The 18017-nt window shown below is 42.0% G+C and overlaps 1 protein-coding gene across 2 annotated transcripts in view; it reads left to right on the top strand.

Moving 5' to 3' along the window:
* Positions 1–18017, top strand: part of GSS (glutathione synthetase) — a 41037-nt gene that overhangs the window by 18554 nt on the left and 4466 nt on the right. For both annotated transcript variants that reach the window (XM_083147601.1, XM_083147602.1), the window contains exons 2-12: positions 273–408; positions 1658–1803; positions 2395–2470; positions 2565–2704; positions 3218–3334; positions 5260–5340; positions 5677–5754; positions 5900–5966; positions 9498–9692; positions 10117–10198; positions 17219–17408. In XM_083147601.1, the coding sequence (XP_083003727.1) occupies positions 280–408; positions 1658–1803; positions 2395–2470; positions 2565–2704; positions 3218–3334; positions 5260–5340; positions 5677–5754; positions 5900–5966; positions 9498–9692; positions 10117–10198; positions 17219–17408 (1301 nt within the window). In that variant the 5' untranslated portion in view covers positions 273–279. The remainder of the gene's footprint in view (positions 1–272; positions 409–1657; positions 1804–2394; positions 2471–2564; positions 2705–3217; positions 3335–5259; positions 5341–5676; positions 5755–5899; positions 5967–9497; positions 9693–10116; positions 10199–17218; positions 17409–18017) is intronic.

The raw sequence follows: 18017 nt of genomic DNA, 5'->3' as shown, positions 1-18017 counted from the left end.
GAGCCTAGGCGCACAGTTTGGGCACCACTATACTAGTAGGTTAATTGGCGCCCAACAAAATTAACCCTTGAGTGAATGTGTGTGCCTGTACATGTGGTAGGGAATATAGATTGTAAGCACCACTGCGGCAGGGACAGATGTGAATGTTCAAATATTCTCTGTAAAGCGCTGTGGAATATGTGCTCTATATAAGGAAGTAAAAAAATATATATATATATATATATATATATATTATATTTTATTATTTTTTAATAATCCATATCTCTCCACAGTTCCAAAATGTCTGCTTTATGGGAGGACATCTTCAACAATACCCAGTTGCTTGAGGAAATAGCACCCATTGCTATTGATGCAGCCCTCTTACATGGAGTTATCATGAGAACAAAGGATAGCCCAAATTCCTCTGATGTAAGCAAACCTAATATTGCACCACATATTTGTGCTTTATTGCAAATGGAATTGAGGGTAGAATGTGCCTTTTTGCAGATGACACAAAGGTATGCAACAGGGTAGACACACCAGGAGGGGTAAAACAAATGATTGAGGATCTAGGTAGATTAGAGAAATGGTCAAGAGAATGGCAACTACAGTTTAATGCCAAAAAATGCAAAATCATGCACTTGGGTCTCAGAAATCCAAAGACTCAATTTAGTATAAATGGCACTATAATGGAAACTATTGAGGAAGAGAGGGATCTAGGTGTCACTATTTCAGGGGACTTAAAAGCAGGTAGACAATGTAACAAAGCAATGAAGAAGGCAAGTCAGATGCTTGGTTGCATAGGGAGAGGTATCAGCAGTAGAAAGAAAGAAGTAATAATGCCACTGTATAGGTCATTGGTACGACCTCACCTAGAGTATTGTGTTCAGTTCTGGAGGCCATATCTCCAGAAGGATATAAATACATAAGAGACTGTACAAAGAAGAGCAACTAAAATGGTGCATGGCCTACATCACAAAACGTACCAGGAAAGACTAAAATATCTTAATATGTATACTTTAGAGCAGAGAAGGGAAAGGGGGGACATGATAGAAACTTTCAAATATATCAAGGGTTTTAACAAGGTACAGGTGGGAGACATTCTTCACAGGAAGAGGAGCAACAGAACACAAGGACATGCACTGAAACTAGAGGGAGGAAGATTCAGGGGAAATGTGAGGAAGAATTTTTTCACAGAAAGAGTAGTAGATAAGTGGAATAGCCTCCCATCAGAGGTGGTAGATGCAAATACAGTAGTACAATTTAAACATGCTTGGGATAAGCATATTGATATCCTTACAAAAAATAAGGATCAAATATGGTTTGAGGTACATGTTTAAAAGAAGGGGCAGACTAGATGGGCCAAGTGGTTCTTATCTGCCGTCAAATTCTATGTTTCTATGTGTATATTGCGTTATTGATGTGTCTTTACATTATGTTTATAAATAAGTTTGACAGCAGTATATAGTAGCTGTTTGTTTGTTTTTTGTTTTTTTGTTAAAGCAACAATTATTCACAATTTAAAAAAAAAAAGTCTTGTAAAAGCAGATTGCTGCTTTAAAAGTGTCAGCTTTTAAAAAAAAAAAAAAAACTTGGACGCTCTTATGCGCCTATGGTGTTGCTTAATTGGACATCCCTTTTGGCTGATACATATCTTTATGTGATGTTTCGTTGCCAGGTGGTGAATTTCGCCCCTTTCACTCTGCTCCCCTCCCCAGTGCCAAAAGCACTCTTTGACCAGGCCAAGTCTGTGCAGGAAGATTTCAATCTTCTGGTAGATCGGATCAGCCAGAACCCCTTATTTCTGGAAAAAACACTTTCAAGGTAGGAATGCAGCACTTGCGCACTCTCACTTCCCTGTTATTATCAGGTAGAACACCTATACTGCAGTGCTGGAACCTGACCGGGGTAACAAAATATCCAGCTGCTTTCACGTGTGTTATCTGCCATCAGGGGAAGTTGAGCATAGCGCAGGCAATACTACTCCGCAGGCTTACATGTTGATACTGAATGGAAGAACTATGACCTCCAGAACTGCTTTTAGCCCAGATCTACCAATGTGATACATTAATTGTTTGGTTTGCGGTTGATCTTGGAGGGTGTCATCCATTTTAATGTGGTTACTTCTTCAATTTAAACATTTTAATGAAAATATGAAATTATTAATATATTTTTGTCTATGTGCTCTTTTAATGAATAATATACCACTATATTTATGCTACTAGAAAGCATTATTTCCAGTGTTACTATATGCACTTGGCTGTGCTGATGTTACTGTAGAAGTGTCTGTTTAGCAGATTGTATTTTGTTTTATCAGCACGCATTTACTATGAGAAAAGAAAACCCAAAAAGAGGAACATTAAGTAACCTTAGATAGTCCTTTTTATATTCGTGCAACTTACTTATACTTTACAGCGCCATGAAGGTGGATGAATTTACATCACGGCTATTTAAAGTCTACAGACACGTGCTGGATGAAGGTTTTGCACAGGTACATTATTACTAAGCATAAAAGCCTGTAACAAATGGCTATTTCTATTCTTATCCTCACGCATAACTAATCTAGGACCCATGTTTGTATTTAGTCTTTGTTTTTAGGCATTAATCGCTCAGACTATATGTTTGACTGTAGAGCCGATGGGAAAACAACTCTGAAACAGATTGAAATTAATACGATTGCCGCTAGTTTTGGAGGACTCTCGTGCTCCACTCCTGCAGTGCATCGGTAAGAATAAAGGGGTCACCAGGATACGAGTAAAGTGGGGCTTGCAATGAGTGATTTAAGGAGAGTGAAATAAAGATAAGAATGTAATATAAAATGAGTGTGAGATTTTGATTTATAGAATAAAATGACAGGCATTGTACTATTTTAGTTATGAATATGTGCACAAAAAACAGAAAGCTAAAGACCAAAATCATCCTAAAATGCAATATACAGTAACAACCACAGAATGGCAACAAAGATGTATTATGCTTTGCTAGTTTTCTGTAAATGGGTGTGGCCTTATTATCTGATAGCAGCCTCTGTGGCAGGGGAGGAGCTTGAGCTTTATGATAATTTTAAAATTCACAGGCTTCCTGCCCTGCACATCATACCCATGGTGTTACCAGTGTCTAACAGTGGCTGCCTTTTTATAAATATACATTATTTGCTTTGGCAAAAGACATTTTAAATTATGGAATGTTCGCTCATGAGTCTCACTGTTTTTTATTGGGTTCTTGTTTTTGTTTTTTCCAGACATGTTCTTAGAGCACTGGAGAAAGCTGAGGATTCTGATAAAATTTTGGCAAACAACCCATCACTTGGCATATCCCAGGGCATTGCAAAGGCCTGGGAATTGTACGGATCAAAAAAGTATGTCCCACCTATAAAGCTCTTTTCCACATATTTTCATGATCTTTTCACATTATTTAGGATGATGATCAAAAAAATCTTTAAGAGAAGTTGGTATTTATGGAACTGCACAAACATACAGTTTATTTTTGTGAACATGCACCAACACATGAATTTATAGTGCTACAGAACATACAGTAATTCTCTATTGTCGATTTAAGTATATGGCCCCACAAGGGTTCCGCATCTCCTTACAATACATCAATGAGCAAAAACAAGACAATAATGACTCCCAGTACATGGAAATTGAGTACATCGTAAATAAAGACTGCTGCGTAGGGTACAGGACACTCCAGTAATTATTACTGGCAGATGTAAACAGTATTTATTCAATGGTGCGATTCTCGGATGCGTTTAGACCATTCTAGTTCAAAATGCATCGCGTGTAGTTCACATCACACTGTTTTTTTGGGTAGCAATGCGTAGTTCATATCGCAAGCCAAAATGGAATGTGCAGGCAGTACTTTTTGTACTGACACAGAAGTGTAAAAATAGAGCATAAACCGAAGGTTAGTATGAGAGATGGTTGGGTTTAATGAGGAAGTGGGTCTTGAAGGCCAATTTAATGTTTTGTAGGGAGGTGGAGAGTCTGATCGGGAGGGGTAGAGAATTAGATATAAGGAGCACCATGGCCAAAATCTTGGAGGCAGGAATGGAAGTTTTTAACCAGTTGGCAGGAGAGGCGGTGTTAATTTGTGGAGTGAAGAGGGCAGGCGGGAATGTAAATAGAGACACGGTCACATATTTAGGTGGGAGAGGATGGGTAATGGGTGTGTAAGTGAGTGTGAAGAGCTTGAATTGTATTCTGAAGGGAATGCAGAGCCAAAGTAGGGCTTGTAAGAAAGGGAGTTGGACATAGGAAGTTTTGGAGGGGAAGATGAGCCAGGTAGTAGCATTGATAGATTGGAGTGGAGAGAGGTGTTTGACAAGGAGTACAGAAAGGAGGAGATTACAGTAGTCCAATCTGAAGATGACCCGTGTGTGAAATGTGGATCCTGGAAATGTGTTTGAGGTGGAAACGGCAGGATCGTGAGAGGTTCTGAATGTGTGGTATAAAGGGGAGGGAGGAATCGTGACTAATGCCAAGGCTGTGCACTTGGAGATAGTTGTTCCATCAATAGATAGTGAAATTGTGGGAGGTGAGGTTATGCCGGAGTTTAAGAAAGCGCTGGGACATCCAAGAAGAGATATTGTAGTGAAGAGAAAATAAGAGTGAAGAGGGAGCGATAGCAGGAGAGGTAGATCTTCGTATCATCCATATAGAAGTGATATTGGAAGTTGAAAGGGCTCACCTCACTGATTGTACTCTAATGCATCTAATCTTTGCCTGAAAGTCGCATAGCACACATTGGTAATCCCCCATATCTGGATGGATCACAGAAGAATGTTTTTTGCATTACCGAGCTAGGTTCTAGATCTAGTGTGCTTAATTAACGGACATAGGGCTTTATGCAGATCTGAGCTCAGTACAAATTTGTTCGGAAAAATGGGCAAAACCATGTGCACTGCAGGTGGGGCAGATGTAACATGTATAGAGAGAGTTAGATTTGTGTGAGTTATTTTGTTTCTGTGCAGGGTAAATACTGGTTGCATTTTTACACTGCAATTTAGATTTCAGTTTCAGCACACCCCACCCAAATTTAACTCTCTTTGCACAGGTTACATCTGCCCCACCTGCAGTGCACACGGTTTTGCCCATTCTTCCAAACAAATTTGTACTGAGCTCAGATCTGAATAAGGCCCATAGTGAAAGAATTTGTGAGACAATAGGTGCAGGACCTGTATTGCCGACAAGTTTTAGCAAATGGGAAGTGAACATATTCTGTATGTGACCTATAGAGGAGCAACCATACCAGCTCACATACTGTAACTCTTTTTCTCATCAGAGCTGTTGTCATGTTCCTGGTTGAGAATGTCCAGAGGAATATTTTTGATCACCGTTACATTGAGAATGAGCTGTGGAACAGGTAATGCTGTAGCTGGTTTCCTCACCTCTTTGCTTAGTATCCAATGTAATCATGTAAGATAGAGCTAGAATTATCCATCCATGGGGAGGAATTCACCTAAAAGAGCTTGCTGTCTATGGGGCAGTAAGCATTTTTGACTGAAATACCGGCTGCAGTGTCACGCATATCCACCGGCGTTACCGGAGTTGCCCCCTATGTCTTTGAAATCATGTGAGATAGAGCTGAATACTACAAGACATGCATCCAAGTATATGTGCCCTATGTTTAAATGTTTCAATGATACAAGATTGATATATTGCTGATAGCCTCCTTGGTGTGTGTGCTTTGTTTTTGTAGAAATATCAAAGTGATCAGGAGGCGTCTTGCAGATGTCCAAGAGAGGGGCTGCTTGGATGACAGAAAGCGTCTATATGTGTTAGTATTTATACTCGTGTTTTATTGTTCGCAGTCTGAAAATCATTTCATGCACAAATATTAGTGTAGTCATGTGTTACTTTATTCTAATTGGCATTTGCACAATTAACACTTCTCCAATGCTTATATGATGTGCTTTGTTTAGGGACGGACATGAGGTGGCAGTAGCATACTTCAGGACTGGATACATGCCTCAGGATTACAATGAACAGGTTTGTATCACCCTCCAATAAATATGGATGTTGAGATTCTGTGATTGAATATGTTTAAAATGTGCTTGTTGGCTCATGGTGATGTAATAAGCTCATGCAGTTGGGTAGAAAAACGAGACCTATTGTAGTGGTGGTTTTAGCGCAGTACCCCCTGGCATCTTATCGCAAAGCTGGCGCATAATCTGTGTCATCAACATTTTGGGGAGCGTATCCCATTCTTTGGGACACAACATGGTTATGACCAGCTTTGTAATAAGTGGTCTCACCCTGCCATTGCAGAAAAAAAAAACTTGGCACACTTCTACCTGAAGCTGAGAATCGCTGATAATTTGATAATAAATTATTTGGCTTTTTGGTACTTCTGAATTGAAATGCATTTTTCACTTACCATATTAGTGAGGATAGATTACGTAAATTTATCTCACAAATTGGCTGCCTCTCTCTCTCTCCTACTGACTCATCTCACTCCTCCCTTTTGCCTCCAAACTCCTTGAGCATATTGTCTACAACTGCCTTCCTTTCCTTGCACTCACTGCTTGATCCATCTCAATCTGCCTTCCGTCCTCTCCATACCACAAACACTTCCCTCACTAAAGACTGCAATGACCTTGCAGCTAAATCCAAGGGACACTACTCTCTGCTTATTCTCCTTGACCTCTCCCTTTTCTCTTTCTTTTATAAATCTTCTTTTAGGTGTGCTCATTAGCTCTTTTGGCTTACAATATTATCTACTGGCTGATGATACCCAAATCTACCTTTCCTCCCCTGACCTCTCACTCACTCTCCTCACTTGTGTGTCTTTTATCTCTTCTTGGATGTCCCAGTGCTTTCTTCAACTCAACATTTCTAAGACTGAGCTGATCCTGTCCCCACCCTCCCGCGCTACCACTCCTTCCACAATCTTATTATCTATTGATGGCATTAATCCTCTAGTCTGGAAGTGCACTGTCTTGAGTTATACTTGACTACTCCCACCTCCTTTAAACAACTCATTCAGCACTTCTCACAAACCTTCCCTTTTCATCTCCAAAGTATTTCCAAGATCATACCCTTTCTCACTCAGGATACTACGAAGACCCTTATCTAGTGTTCCCGCTAGGCTGTTTTAGCGGGGCGCTGCGCCCTGCCCAATTTTTTTTTTTAAGGGCAAAATGCGCCCTGCCCCTCTAGCAGCGCCCCGCTAAATCAGCCTGCAGTCTGTCCTGCCGGAGTGCCCGGGCCGTCGCATCGCTGAAGCCCGGCCATGGCTACGTCCCGGCAGCTCAGTGACAGTCATGGCCGGGCAAGCCCCCTTCAGCGATGCGGTGGCCCGGGCACGCCCACTCTAGTGACGTCGGCGTGCCCGGTCCGCCCCTCCGGCGCCCTGCCTCATTTGGTTCCTAAAAGGAACACTACTTATCCACTCTCTGGTCATCTCTAAACTGGACTACTGTAATCTTCTTCTCCTTTGTGACATCCCTGACAAATACTTCTCGAAACATGCTACAGCCGCCACCCTCCTTTCTTACAAGCACCTTGCCTTCTAGACTCCAATTCAGGCTTCTCACACTCACAAAGCCCTTACCCTCTCCTGGTAGTGCCATACACATGTAGCGATCCATAGACCGATTGCTTAGAAGTGGGTCTGTAATCGCCCTGTGTGTATGCCCCATAACAATGAGATAGACAAATGGAAAGGACTAAAAAGATAATTAGGTTTTTTGAGATACAATGAGAAGTCTAAACTTACATCAATAAAATGAACATGCAAATGATTGCAATTCATATACACATAATTGTTTTATATTTTGAATTAGTTTTCCAAATAGGGTGTTTCCATAATGTTGTTATGTGTAGCATGACTAGCGTATGCGGTACTAGATATAAAGAATTATCAATTGCATACAACAGCGCTTAGATTAAACATTAACAATGTTTTCCTTGAGTTATTTGAAGGGGGTTTCTCCTCTTCAGTCTAATAGTTTTTGAAGATGTACATATGAATAAACTAGAGTAGACACACAAATTCCTTGTGTAAAACTCTAAACATTTCCCTGTGCTCAGAATTTGTAATGTGTGCTACACCTAAATACCAATCATAGATTTATGGGGAAGCCACCATCACTAGGCACTCTCCAATCTCAAAAGAAGAAAAGACCCATCACAAAGAACCGACCAATCAGCTCCTACCTGTGACGCTACAGGCTAGGTTTGAAAAATGACAGGTAAGAGCTGATTGGCCGGTGATAAAAACCAGACAGTTTATCACTTCACCGAGCTTAATCTACCCCTTAATCTGGATATGCAGGCTGTTCTATATGCAATGAGCAGTTTATCTGTTTCTGTGGAATGTTTGTACAAATTGCAGTAATCCAATTTATATAAAACAAGCATTTGTTTGTTTTAGCAAGGTTATTTGTGTATATGTATATTTGAGTCCCCCATTGTTTGTCACACTTGCATTGCACATTTGGCTTGTTACTGCGATCTTGATCAGCTGCTCTTATTTTTCTATCCTCTCTGACCAGTAGTTCTCATGTTTCGTTCTGCCATCCTACACAGTTGTAGTTTAGTTTGTGGAATTACACAATTGTGTCCAGTGTCAAACTATTGTTGTAGTTCTCACAAAAGTCTAGACAAATGTAATCCTGATAGAATCCCCTGTGATCTGCTTGGCTTATATAACCTGAACCATTTTGGACACTACTATACCATCCAGACCACAGACCTTTGATTGTATTTTAAGCACTAGCAACTCTCTGGTTTGTAGGCCATTACCTGCTATGATGAGTGATTGTTAGGAAACCAGTATGGATTGAATAATAATGTTGTTGTAGTATTTATTTTATTTTGAACTCTGGTCAGGATGTACTCTGCCTCAGAGAAATGGGTGTGGATCGTATTGTTGACCAGACTTTGGTCAACAGTCATTAGGTCGACACCGTTGGATCGACAGGCAACTAGGTCAACAGGGGTGAAGATCAACAAATGCATTAGGTCGACAGGTCTCAAGGTCGACATGGGTTTTTTGACCCAAATGTCAACACAGTTGACATGGACACAGTTTGAACTGAACTGCAGCCCCTCACTTCGCTCGCAATGCTTCAGGCACACTATTTTATTATCCCACCACGCCCTAGTGGATGGTAGGGCATTAAATACCACCTGTCGGCACATTGGCTCAAAAAACAGGGAAAAAAGGAAAAACCCATGTTGACCTCAGCTGGATCAATCTTATCGTCTGCCTCTGCCTTTTATGCTGCTTCAGTTTACGGGGATTTGCATCCGGGAACTTTCGCATTTGCGCCTAGCGGTGTTGGCATATAGCTAACACCATCCTATACATTTGTCCAAAGTACAGAGGTACAAAATTCCTCTGATAGGAGGCTGCAGCTTACCCAAAATATATCAATAACCGAGTCATACCAGCGCTTCTGTGTGACTATTTGGTCACTTGGTTCATTTTGTTTTTTATATGGTAGAACTCTTCATGGTGTGTCATTGTCACTTGCAGTTACAGGTGCACTGGTGCTAATCGTTATATATCTTTAGGGTTGGGAAGCACGTCTTATGATGGAGAGATCCACAGCAGTGAAATGTCCAGACATAGCAACCCAACTGGTGGGTACTAAGAAGGTCCAACAGGAGCTGAGTCGCCCACTTATTCTGGAAAAATTCCTGCCAGACCAACCAGAGGCTGTTGCTCGAATCCGGGAGACCTTCACGGGCTTGTACTCCTTAGATATTGTACGTAAGATTGTACTGAAAGTTTGATCAGCAAAAACAAATACGCAGTCAAAACTCTCTAGTTCTTTCAAGATATGGGAATGTGTTTACTTGTAAATGGTAATTGTAAAAATATATTAGGGGAAATTTACTACAATGGCAGTTGTATTTAACATGGGATGTTGCTTTGGGCAATCAATCAGAATCTACTACTTATTTATTAAGCACCTTATCGAAGATAACAGATAGTATTTGTTTGCCTATAGCAACATCCCATGTGAAATACAACTCCCATCTTCGTAAATTTCCCCCATTGTAGAAGGTCAGTTTTTGACCTTTTTACCATGAAATGTGGGCTGTCTGCTTCAGGTTCCAGGTGTAAAATACTCCTATATATATCTGCAATGTGTTGTACTGTATTTTTATTTTATTTTTTTTCATCCAGGGAGTGGAAGGAGATCAGACAGTGAAAATTGCACTTGCAAATCCAGAGTTTTATGTATTAAAGCCACAAAGAGAAGGAGGAGGTAAATCATGGCTGGTCTCACAGTTAATATTGTTTGTATTGATGTCTTGTTTCTTTTATAAAAATGAATGACAACGTTTAATGATTGCATTTTATTAGGCATAAGAAGGGAAAAATCGACTCTACCGTCTGTATGTCTCTTCTGTACCTTACAGGTAGCGTGTGGGATAAGGTACGGGCTCCCCTCCTTTCCACCCCATCTAATTTTATTTCGCTGAATTTACTGCAGCTGATGAGTGAGTTTCATTCTCTGCAGTTTTGTTGTATACGCAGAGCACAAATCTCGCCCATCATCACAGTGAAGAGGTTTATGCTGACCCAAGGCTGAATCTAATTCAGCTACAGTCACCTGCTTCTAATACAATTTTCAGCCAAGTCTGCTCAGCAGTAAAGCTGTGCTGTGTAGAGAAAGCTACTGTAGCCAGGGAAGTCAGTCAGGCTCTCAGTCTGCACTAAGAGTGCTCCCAGCTGGACCTCCTTTACACACTGGGCCTGATTCAGACCTGATTGCACTGCTGCGAATTCGCAGAGCCAGCGTTCAGTTAAGATGCTAGAGTGAAATTAATTTGCTCACTGTGCGAATGAATGTGTACAGCCATGTGAATATGTCCAAAGCCTAAGTAGAAGAGAAAAAGTACTCTCTTTTGTGTGGAGGCACTCCTTTAAATTGTCAAAAAAATGTTTAACAAAAATTCATCATAAAATTTAGCTTTTAATAATTCTTTAAAATAGAGATTTACAGACGTACAGACATACAACACCAAACATATATTTCATAGGTATAGTACAGGTAATTTATGGAATAATTTTTGTACTTATGGATTTGGTAGACTCCTGAATTTGCCAGATTGGGGGAACGAAGGTTAGAGCAATACAAATAGCTGTACTTTGTGTCAGCTTATCATTATATTCCTGTTCCTATCTGGATGGTATAGGAAGCTAGCGAAATATTTATTAACAGTATTGGGAACAAAGAGGAGTCGTCCTGCTCTGGTACAGTCCAGACATTGGCAATATACTAGTGGCAATTATATTTGTATATTACTGTTGCTGTAAATTTCAAGCAAGAAGATATTTACTGGTGCTGGGTATTAGGTTGCGACGGTAACCGCTCAAACCAAGATGCAGGGTATAGGTGCTTAAATATAAATATACATAAGATACACTCACAGTGGTAAAGATCAATAAGGCTGCTGCTGACCTTCGCAACCGTCATTGATATTCTTTCTGTATGTAACAAGTGTCAGAGAGCAAAAAATGGGGCATCTGCTGTCTTTTAGGTAGATCAAAAACCCTGTTGTAATCTTTGTCAGTGCAGGGTTAAATGATTTCTATACCTGTCAGAGATGAGAGTACCCCTAATGGTAGGTAGATGTGTATAGGAGGCGTCTTACTCTCGGGGGTAGGTGTGCTGCTGTCTGCTATGTGCTTGTATGCTGGAGCATTGATAGCAGATGAGCGACACCTGCCTCCTGTCTGCGTGAGTAGATGGTTAGATCCCACAAAGTGGGGAGCTGAGAGAGAGAGCACGCAGAGTTGCTGTGTATACAATGTGACACAAGCAGTGCGCCAGAAAGAGAGTAGCGGTTACCGCCGCTTACCAGTCAGCTGTGCCCAGTCTCCTAGGGTCTGGATCTGCTGGTCGATGTTAAATACGGCAGAGTATCGAGATGAGCCGCTAGTGCGGCTTAGGTCAGACGGCCGTTTCGCTGTGGGTTGGGCTTCCTCAGTGCCTGTGACGTAGTTGGTCACGGGGGGTTTTATAAGCCATTGATTGGCTGTTAACGTCAGCCGGGATGGCTGATAACGGGGGGTTTTATAAGCCATTGATTGGCTGTTAACGTCAGCCGGGATGGCTGATAGAAGCTGTATCAGGTGAATCACCGACTATCAATCAGCCATCCCGGCTGACGTTAACAGCCAATCAATGGCTTATAAAAAAAAACCTGTGATAGCCCAGTGTAAGGCCACATGATAATGGCTTATAACGTCTGAGAGCCAGCTTACCTGGAGATACCCCTGGCTTCTCCAATGGCACTCAGGTGTCAGCAATCCCTCCTAATGCTGACCCATCTATGCCTCTCAACTGCACAACACTTTTGTTGGTAAGCTGCTCAATCAGAGGTGTGTCATTCAGGTGCCAAAAGGGAGGGGTAAATCTGGTTAGGAAAAAAAACAGTTTGTATCCCAATTGCACACTGAATGAGAAAATAACTACATATTAATCAGATAATACAGAGATCTTGGTTGCATGAGATCTTGGTTGCATATATCTGCAGATATAGGGCTAAGCCCCCAGGCCGTACGTCAAGGCCTCTCTGTCACTGGGGGTCCCTAATACTGGGTGTGGGTCTGGGGTGTGGGCCCCCAACATGCCGACACAGGCTGAGTACTCCAGGGCAGCACACAAATGAAAATTAGTAAGGGTTAATAAGAAGCACATAAGTGCTATGTAGGGAAGTGAAGGTGGGATTAAAGTACAAAATATATACAATGTGATAGGAAAAATAAGAGTTAATAAAGTGTTAGGGTGTGCTAACCTGGAGCAGACCAGCCCTACTAGTATATTGCCAATGTCTGGACTGTACCAGAGCAGGCCGACTCCTCTTTGTTCCCAATACTGTTAATAAATATTTCGCTAGCTTCCTATACCATCCAGATAGGAACAGGAATATAATGATAAGCTGACACAAAGTACAGCTATTTGGGTACTTGTTTCCTAGCACGGCCACACCGATTCAGATCGGGGTGGTCGTGTCGGAAAAATCGGGTCGATCGTGGTCGCATGCGATGCGACCGACCGATTTTTGACCCGATTTTTTTTCATTGAATCCAATGTAAATTGGGTCCCTGGGACCCAATTTTACATTGGATTCAATGAAAAAAATTCCCAACCCCCCCAAATTTAAGCGCGTTAACCCCAGGCCACGATAGACGCCAACCCGAAGCGTGGCGAGCGCAGCGAGCCCCGCGAGGGGACGCGGATACCTTCACAGGTAAACGCGTCCCTTCGCGGGCTTCACAGGTGTCCGCGTCGCGTATAACTGTGTATAACTGTGAAGGTATCCGCGTCCCCTCGCGGGGCTCGCTGCGCTCGCCACGCTTCGGGCTCGGTGGCTCGCTGCGCTCGCCACACTATTCTATTCTCACTCCACGCCGACGTGGATAGTAGGGCATGAAAAGGTCGGAGGACGCGTACCGCCGCCCCTCGCGGGCTCGCTGCGCTCGCCACGCTTCGGGTTGGCGTCTATCGTGGGGTGACGACGGGGACATCTATAATGTGAAATGGGTCATATTGGCCCATTTCACATTTTTTCACATTTTTACAGCATTTCAATGTTAAAAATTTTTTTAACATTGAAGCCTATGCAAAAATCGGGTGCATCGCGTCGCATCGCGTCGGGACCAATGTTAATGGTCCCGACCGACGCGATGCCCCCGATATTTTACCTTTCCCGACAAGATTTCAATGTTAAAATATTTTTTAACATTGAAGCCTATGGAAATATCGGGGGCATCGCGTCGGTCGCGTCGGGACCAATGTTAATGGTCCCGACCGACGCGATGCCCCCGATATTGTCTCCTAGCCGGCAAAATGGACCTGATTTCAAAAGAAATCGGGTCCATCGGGGGTAATCGTGTCCCTTAATTAAGGGACACGATTACTTAAGATTGTGGCCGTGCTAGGAAACAAGTACCGCTATTTGTATTGCTCTAACCTTCGTTCCCCCAATCTGGCAAATTCAGGAGTCTACCAAATCCATAAGGAAAAGTCCAAAAATTATTCCATAAATTACCTGTACTATACCTATGAAATATATGTTTGGTGTTGTATGTCTGTACGTCTGTAAATCTCTATTTTAAAGAATTATTAAAAGCTAAATTTTATGATGAATTTTTGTTAAACATTTTTTTGGACAATTTAAATGAGTGCCCCCACACAAAAGAGAGTACTTTTTCTCTTCTACTTTGGTACTGTATATCTACTGTCAGGGGAGCACCGCCACACCATACTATAGATGGATAATTTAACTAAATTGTGGTAATTACATATTCCAAGAATCTATGCATGTATATCTGTAAAACATCTCTGTGTCACCTGTGCTCGGGTTACATCCCCTCCCAATTCCCCTCCCGCCCCCCCTTTTCCTTCAAAGATACCTATGTCCAAAACCTATTGTAACAGGCTCACCATCAAATGGTTGGTACACTGGACACAACTCAAGGCAGCTGCCGTATAGCCCAGTACTTACTCGGCGGTGCCATGAAAACCGGAATATCCGGCCTAAAGCAGACGTCTTGCACCCTCCACTAATATGCTCTGACAAGCACAAGTTTTTACTGACCCTTTCATCAATGTGTTTTTTTTATTTTTGCACACCTGCATTTTTCTTAGCACTCCTATTAAATGGCCAGTTACCACCCCCAGACGCTTAATTCCTGTCCATCACCTTGCCAACAGCGTGTGAACAGAAATAGTAGCAGGAATTCATTGCAGCATGGCTTTGCGCATGTGTACTGGGAACCGTATGTGTGTGCAGTGTATCGATAATCCGCCATGCAAATTCGCAGCCGTACACTCTGGTCTGAATTGGGCCCCCTGACACTGCAGCTTTTGTTGGAATCCAGTATTGCCCACTGGTTTTAAATGGTCAACAGGTGGAGACTGTTGATACTTTTTAAATTTTTAGGTGTTAATATATCTAAAGATCTTTCATGGAGCACTCCTATTAATATTATCATCAAAAAAGCCCACCAGCGTATGTTTTTCCTTAGGAAACTGCGCTTGGCTGGTATGAGTGAGAGAACTTTGGTGAACTTTTACTCATGTGTGATTGAGAGTGTTCTTACCTACGGTATTGTGGCATGGTTTGGTCCCTGTTCGGCAGCCGACCGTAAGTCTCTTCAGAGGGTAGTGTCAACTGCAGGTAAAGCGATTGGAGTTGTCTTACCAAGTTTACAAGACCTTTTAAGAAGCGGCTTCTTTCAAAGACTAATAGTATCTTGAGGGATCCCACCCACCCGACTAGTGATTTATTTTCTTTACTTCCTTCAAATAGGCGATATCGTTCAGTTTTATGCAAAACTAAACGATATAGGGCACGGATGTCAAACACAAGGCCCGCGGGCAAAATCCGGCCCGCCAGACCTCGTCATGTGGCCCGCACGCAGGGGTAGTGTGTCTAAAACAGGAGTGCTGCAGTCCACGTCCGCCTTACCTGTTCCTCCACTGTCGGTGGCCATGTTCCTGTAGGCACATATGTATGCGGCTACAGAAACATGGCCCCCGGCCTCCACGGCTACGTGGAGGAGGGCCCGGCCGCCTGTTCCCTCTGATGCCCGGCAGTGACAGACACTGGGTGGGGACGTCATGACGATGACGCCGCCCGCCCATGCGTCTGTAGAGAAGTAGGAGCAGGCATGGAAGCTGGACCGGGAGTTGGGGACAGCGTGGCCGCAGCAAGCAGTGAAGAAAAGCTGGAAGCTGCAGGACAGACGGAGAAACAGTAAGTGAGGATGAGGATCACACTCACAATAAAAAATATATATATCTGCTGTTTCTTGAGGTGTCCCCGTGTATAATAATAATAATGCCATGACACCACAGGCTGCTCCTCCTGTATAATAATTTATGTGTCATGGCATTACTTTTATTATATTATACAGGGGGAGCAGTCTGTGGTGTCATGGCATTATAATTATACAGGGGGGCCTACAGATACAACCGGCCCTTTGAGGGTGACCAAACTGCTGATGCGGCCCCGATGAATTTGAGTTTGACACCCCTGATATAGGGAGAGTTTATTTCCTGTGGCAATTCGCACTTTAAATATTTTAAATGCTTAGGGCAGTGGTTCCCAAACACTGCGCCTAGGCTCCCTGGGGTGCCTCTGGACACTTGCAGGGGTGCCTCGGGTTGGTCGTCCAGGACCAATTCAAATTATTTATGATCGATTATTTCTGGACAAGACCAGTGATGGTGGCTGCCAATCATAAAATGTGTACAATCAGAATCAAATCCTGCCCTTTACCACGTAATTGAACCTAAGAAGCACATATAAACACAACCTACTTAATTTTATATATATTTTTGGGGGCCTAGGGGTGCCTTGGAAAAATTCTGATACTCTAGGGTGCCGTGATTAGAAAAAAGATTGGGAACCCCTGGCTTAGGGTTATTCGTGATCTATGCACAAATCCTGTAGTCAAGTGGTACCTTTTTTTTTTTTTTTTTTTTAATCTCTGTTTGTGAATTTGTATTGTTTACAATGTATTTTCCTTTAATGTTCATTGTATGTGGATGTTTTATGATAAATAAAGATTCTATTCAGTAACACTACCTGGGAAAGGGCACAGCTGGCTGTATAAGAACCGTTCTACCATAGAAATACTACATAATGTACAGGGTACCTAACAGTAAAGTAAAACCATGCTGGCAAACCCGGTGACCACATCATAGAGTAAAGGGGAAATATCGGCACTTGCCTATTCAATGCTACAATTACCGAGCGCATTGGAGGTTGTCAGATCCGGCAGGGCTTCCGTTTCTGACAAAACAGATCCGGATGTGGATTGTTGAAATCCTGGTCGTTCTCTGACAATTTACGGCCCATTGAATAACGATTGTTGATGTACTGTCGGAAACCGACTGTCATATATTTAAACACCCTTCATTTAAAATGTGGTTGGTGCATAAAACACCAAGGACCAAATGTAATAGTATGTGAGAATCAGAAAGTGAGATTTAGGTTGAGTTTTCCCATTTTCCTGCAATCCTTTACTTGGTAAAAAATCAACCTGGCTTTGTAGTGTAAATGGATTGCTGCTTTAAAATAATGGGAAAACTCCTAAAATCTTCCAGATTCTCAGGCCCTATTACATTTGGCCCCAAGTCTAGAAACCTAATTCGTATGGTTCAGGTTTTTTTTTTTTGTGTTTTTTTCATTGGTGCCAGATTGGTTCTAATTAATTAAATAAACTGCATATCGGAAAATGGTGTATTGTTTGTCTATTATTTCAGGAAACAATATCTATGGGAATGAGATAAAAGAAGTGCTAGAACGGTTCAGAGACAGCACTGAGCGTACTTCCTACATACTGATGGATAAGATAAAGCCGCAGCCTATCAGAAATTGTCTTTTAAAAGCCAATGGAAATCTGCAGGTCTCTGAGTGCATCAGTGAGCTGGGCATGTTTGGGGTCTATGTGAGGTAAGTGACCTTCTGTACGTATCTGCTATTTAAGTGTAACTGCTAACTCAATTGTCCAGTGTGCAAGCCACGTACCCTGAATTTCATTGAATTCTTATTATTCCTTGCCAATAAAATTATTTTGCCCTGTTAGGAGGAAATTCAGTTGTATTGTGGGCCCCCAAAAGTACTGGGAGCAATGCAATTGTTCTCCCCATAGGGTGCAAGTTCTAGGTGTGTGCGCCAAGAAGTACCAGCTTTAGCCGGGCAGAGTGGCTATATCCATAAAGTACTGCTTTGGGCAAATTTATTTAACCTATAATTTATTATGATTGTAAATAATGTAATGTCTGGTCTATTTTTCTGTGTAGTCTACACACAGGAAGAAATAAATGGTGATTAGCATATACTGTATACAAATTATAAAAAAAAAGTAAAAAAATTTAATTTATATATGTCCGTGGTTTCACAAACCAATGGTCATCCCTGCTTTTCCAGTGACTGGCCTGGGGGAGGAGCTATGCTCTGTCCCAACACTTCGTAAAAAGGTGCAGAATTGTAACATCGGCCATAAACCATTGATGGTAATCACTGATGGCTGTCCCTATCTGCTAGATCGTTTTATAAGCT

This window comes from Crinia signifera, chromosome 6, assembly GCF_055691185.1.
Source record: "Crinia signifera chromosome 6, ASM5569118v1, whole genome shotgun sequence".
Lineage (NCBI taxonomy): Eukaryota > Metazoa > Chordata > Amphibia > Anura > Myobatrachidae > Crinia > Crinia signifera.
Note: the sequence above shows the minus strand (reverse complement) of the source record. Positions and strands in the feature narration are given on the sequence as shown.